Source organism: Aplysia californica, unplaced genomic scaffold (assembly GCF_000002075.1).
Source record: "Aplysia californica isolate F4 #8 unplaced genomic scaffold, AplCal3.0 scaffold00014, whole genome shotgun sequence".
NCBI classification, from domain to species: Eukaryota; Metazoa; Mollusca; class Gastropoda; order Aplysiida; family Aplysiidae; genus Aplysia; species Aplysia californica.
Window position 1 is genome coordinate 142,262 of NW_004797284.1, and position 5,486 is coordinate 147,747.

A 5,486-nucleotide genomic window follows, 5' to 3' on the forward strand; every position below is an offset into this window, starting at 1 on the left:
CCCCCCCCCCTTTCACCTATTTCCATCCCTCTTCCTGGAAATATTTCTATTTAACATAACTTAAAAAGGCAACTGTCCCTATAGAAAAAGAAAACAATGAAGTTAAATAAAGACAGACTACGGCCTTCTATCTCTGTGACAGTTCACCTAAGGCCTCCAAAATAACATTCCATCATCATCATCATTATCATCATCTTCATCATCATCATCCTCATCATCATCATCATCATCATCTGAAGCAGCAGCAGCGACGGCGGCAGCAGCAGAAGCAGCAGCAGCAGCAGCAGCAGTAGCAGCAGCAGTAAAACTATCGTTGTCGTCACCATGTTTTCGCTTTCGTCGTCGTCATCATCATCGTCGTCATCATCATCATCATCATCATCATCATCATCGTCAAGGTTCCCTACTTTCACAGGGGCCCAGACCAAACGCTGCCACAATCATAATGATTAATACGTCCACCATAAAGCAAGGGGAACAACCGTGAAAAAGCCACCTTTCCGCTGGCCGTCACAGAGTGATGAAATCGATTGATGTTTGGGCTTTATTACAAAAGAGACGTTGCGTATTATGTGAAACGAGTACACCTCAACATTTCAAATCATTTTAACTTTCGTTATATGAGTCTTCTGCCCTTAGCAAAGTAAACTAGTTTCGTGCTGATGAGTAACATTGCAAACAAATTATAACAAACAAACAAATGAGAGAGAGAGAGAGAGAGAGAGAGAGAGAGAGAGAGAGAGAGAGAGAGAGAGAGAGAGAGAGAGAGAGAGAGAGAGAGAGAGAGGGAAGCGGAAGAGAGAAAGAGAATGAGAGTGAGAGAGAAGGAGAGAGAGAGAGAGCATTATGTAACTATATAATGATATTGATTGTGTCACCGGAAGGTGACCTTTTAGACAGTGGCAGCAAAATAAGTAAGAGGGAACTGGAACGTGTGACAACGAACTGAACAATTGACACATTTTTTTATAAAGAAATCCTAGCACATTGCTGGATGTGCACCCCATTAGACATAGTGTGTCGATATATTACAAAAATAAACGTTTTTTAAATCTATTTTCCGTACAGGTGATCGTGCTTCAATAAAATGTTATGTTGCAGAAAGTAAAGAAGAAACCATGAGTCTGTCTAGATTTGAATGAACGTCGTAACTCTGGTTCTCGATCAAATTCATGAATAAACCTCCCATGGTAACCGCTCACACGAAGAAAAAAAAGCCCAAAACTGTGTACAAGATTTAATGAGGTTCGATGCCAACAGCTGCAGAAAAGGAAAATTGGGTCTCAATTTCCCAACATTATCGAGCTATTTCGGGTGTAGTGGCTTTGCGTTATAGAGCTGGACTAGATCGACGGTTATTGATGAGTTTTCGAGCACGTAACGCAAATGTTCACAACCTTTCACCACACCGAATGGGGTAACTTAACTCGAGACCCATCTCCGTCGATTGTCTGGTCTGGGGATAAGGTTTTTAGCTAAAGTGATATCAGGACGCCCCTCTTATTTCGGAAAAAAAATCAACGATTAAGTTTTTCAATTTTCAAAGTGTTGCTGAAATTATCTGGAGCATAAAACATATTGTGAAATAGAATGTTGAAATGTCTTGAAAAATACTTCAACATTTATGAGAAATTGATTGTGATGCCTTTTCAACAGATGATGTTGAGAACATGAGAAGTTTTATTTTAAATTCTATTAAGAGAAATAAAAAAACCCACCAAAACAAAACATCAACAGCAACAACAAAATAAAGAAGAAAAACTTTTGAAAAAGCGTCTAGCTGAGATATCAGTTTAAGAGATATCTTAATTGAAACCTTCCTTATTGGTATACCGTTATTCGTTGAATATGAAGGCATTATAGTAACGACCCTTTCAACACTGTACTTATCTAAGATACAGGATCTCCAGTTTTACCTCCTATTTTGGAAGGGCCGGCTCAAGTGTTTTGGACATTATAATGCCCCCCCCCACCCCGAAACACTGACATAGAGCTGATTTCTAAGAGAGGAAGTCTGTTTCATCATTTAATGTATCCGACTTCTTGGTGAATTTATTATAGTGCTCCAAAAAGCGAGGGGTAACCTTGCAGGTAGGTTTGAAAAAGACCACCTTCTAAATAATCTAAATTGTGTCGACTGGAACATATTAATAATTGTGTTAAAATCTTCTGTTTCCCCATCAGGGCATGATCTACCTGCACGGGTCAGAGCTGGTGTCCCACGGCAAGCTCAAGTCGTCCAACTGTGTGGTGGACAGTCGCTGGGTGCTCAAGATCACAGACTACGGGCTGCATGAGTTCACGGCCGGCGAGACCCTGAGCCACGGAGAGTATGCCTTATATAGAAGTGAGTTAGGTATGTTAGTTCATACGTAGATCTCAGAAGAAGGGATTTTGGGTGCAAAGGAAATAAGAGGATAAATAAAGAAATGAACGTAGAAATACTTTAAAATATTTTTTAAAATATCCAACCAGTACGGAAAAAGTAGATAGGCAACTAAGGAAAATGAAGAGTCAGTTAACTGATCCATAAATCAATGATACAACTAACACCAATGCAATCAAGTGATCATTAAGTATAGGTAAACTGGTAAATCCACGAATCTGAAAGTCAATTAAGAATTTACAGATTTGGGAATTCAATATTTGATGTTGTTTCCGAGTTCACAAAATCCCTGCTATGAGATTGTAGTATCTTCCCTTTACACAGTTTACCGTTTGCATGTAAATGTCTCACCTGCAAGTTTCTTTTCCATTTCGTACCAAGTAAAATATTTGAGTCTTGGTATCCGCATGTCATTCAACACAGACGCTAGTTGAAAATAGCTGTTATTTTGATAGAAGACTCGTCCCCAAATTTGAGTCGAAAGTCGAAAGAAACATTTACAAACACTAAGTTTAACACAAAATGTTACTATAATTAGAAAATAAGACTAAAATGTATAATATTATACTCATACTGATATATGAACCACCCAAAACAGCCTCAAACCCGTAAAAGGAAGTTATCAAAGATATTGTATTATGATTGTTAAAATCCCAACATCAAGACCAAGGTGAAAATGTACAAAGCAAGCGTTTATGAAGCTATTGAAGTATACAAACGAGACCTGGAAAGTTTATTCGTAGCATGAGAGGAATCTTAACAGGTTTCTCTTGAGATACCATTGAGAGACTCTTGGAGTAAAGCGGCAAGACAGGATTATCATCGATCCCAGATGTACTTGAAAAATTATAAATGCCGCAATTTTTTCACTATTCTTGCAAACACAAACTCGAATAGCTACGGATAGTTAATATATATCTTTTTACAATTAGATAATGGAAATGGAAAAAAAAATGAGCCCTGCTATGACATAAAAATACCCACGAAAGGAATACAATTACAGCAGATATCACACCTGAGAGCCGCAATATATAGCAATAGATTGTACTTAGAGGAAGGCAGAAGTTTGGACCAGTTTCAAGTTGACTGAAAAGAATAGTAAAGAGATTAATACACACATTGTCATGTTGTGTCCGAAAATTACTTCCTTCCACTCAAACCAACTGCCTGTTCGTAGCACACATAAGGTTAAAAGTGTGTCGCCTCATACTCCATCACACGTTGACCTAGACAATGCAAACACAATATTAGTCGTCTGCTAGGTCGGAGCAATGCATATACTAGTATTATTGTCATTAATTGTTATTGTTGTTGCTATTATTATTATTATTATTATTATTATTATTATTATTATTATTATTATTATTATCATTATTGTTAATTATCATTATCATTACTATTATAGCAATAAAGATAATAATAATATCATTTGCAATCATTATGATTACTAAATTACTATTTTTAGTAATGATAATGTTACAGTTATTACCACTGTTCGTGTCACGAATTCTTACTAATTTGTATAATTAATTGCAACCAGTTGTTGTCTCAAGTCTTCGGGATCTGTTTGCCAACAGGTATGTTGTGGAAAGCTCCTGAACTACTGAGGAACAAGCACGCGCCTGGCCGCGGCAGTCAGGAGGGAGATGTCTACTCCTTTGCCATTATACTCTTTGAGATTCACTCCAGGAACGGTCCTTATGGTGTCTGTGAATTCACACCCAAAGGTGAGAAGGCTGTTGGTGTCAAACCAAAAACCTCTAGAATAGCCACAGAGCTGTGCGGTTAGTTTTATTGAATCGTTATCCGTTATGCAAAACTGACTGTTTGGCTCAAATCCTATTTGTTTAGACTTACTATCCTTAATGTTAGGGATTTGGTTACGATCTCAATAAACTGTTTCAGAGCCATATGAAGAAAACAATTTCGTTATCACTCCCCTTCAGATGATTTCCACAATGAACTCCCCACCCGTTCCACCTTTTAATATGCTTTTCCTCATGTGGCTCTTGAACAGTTAATTAAAGCCGAAGCTATTTCCTTAAAATTGAGGCATGCTGAAATTATCTAAATGTAACAAAATACTGCATATTAGATGTCGAAACCACCAGGCATATTGACAAAATGGGCCTCCTTCTTTGTAGCGATTTTTTAAATTACAAGAGCGTGAATTGTTTTGCCTATAAGATTGAGGATGGGACTGGGTTCACAGAGTATTCCATCCCTTTGAAGATAAAATCAACGTTTATTACGGAACAAATAAAACTGCACGCTATTTTTTTTTTTTTACAACTAGCGTTTTCAGGCCTCTCCTTACACTCTCCGAACCCATCAATAAAAAAGCTGCCTGTACGTCCGGTCGTTAAACATGGTTGCAATTTCCAGATACCCTAGCTATTTTTTCGATCATTACTCCCGTTACAAATTTCTCTCCTGCCCTTGTGTGTTGTTGGGCAACTGAGACGCGTTTTTCAAAATAAAACATTCACGTCTTTCCCTGTGATGGTGGAGAAAAGGAAAACGAGGTTACAAAGGTTTTTTTTTTGTTGACTGATTTGAAAGGATTGAATTGTTCAATCAGCGAGATATTGACATTTTTAAATACTTTGTTTTGATGTTGTTGTTGTTTAAAAAAAAATGGAATCTATTTCGTAACCTACTTTTGTATTTCAACTTTCAAAATGGAATCCTTTCTAAGTAGTTTTCGGATATACTCCTCTTGACATTCTTTTTTTTGAGTCTGTGGTGTAATGCTCAGGACAGGACGTCCTCAAAACACACATGCACAAATACATACTAACATGTAGGCTGAGGTAAGGAATCCCTATAGCTAGTCCCTCCATCCTTGTACACGAGTTCAATTCCCAAGTTGAAAAATGCTTTATCGAGTAACCCCGTTTGTCTATCATGATGCAGTATCATATTGGTGGCGGGGATAGATCAGGATAGTGTAGCGTTTTGAAAATCCGAGCAAAGGGTTAAATGAAAACCATAATCTCCGATGTAGTATGTCGCAGAACTGACATGATGATGACAATGCTGATGATGATGATGATGATGATGATGATGATAATGATGATGATGATGATGATGATGATGA

At 37.6% G+C, this 5,486-nt stretch overlaps 1 protein-coding gene across 1 annotated transcript in view; it reads left to right on the forward strand.

Annotated features, from left to right (window-relative positions):
* LOC101863071 (receptor-type guanylate cyclase Gyc76C) overlaps positions 1–5,486 on the forward strand; it is a 135,487-nt gene that overhangs the window by 128,704 nt on the left and 1,297 nt on the right. Inside the window, exons 14-15 of the mRNA XM_013084916.2 lie at positions 2,185–2,347; positions 3,964–4,113. Coding sequence (XP_012940370.1) covers positions 2,185–2,347; positions 3,964–4,113 — 313 coding nt within the window. The remainder of the gene's footprint in view (positions 1–2,184; positions 2,348–3,963; positions 4,114–5,486) is intronic.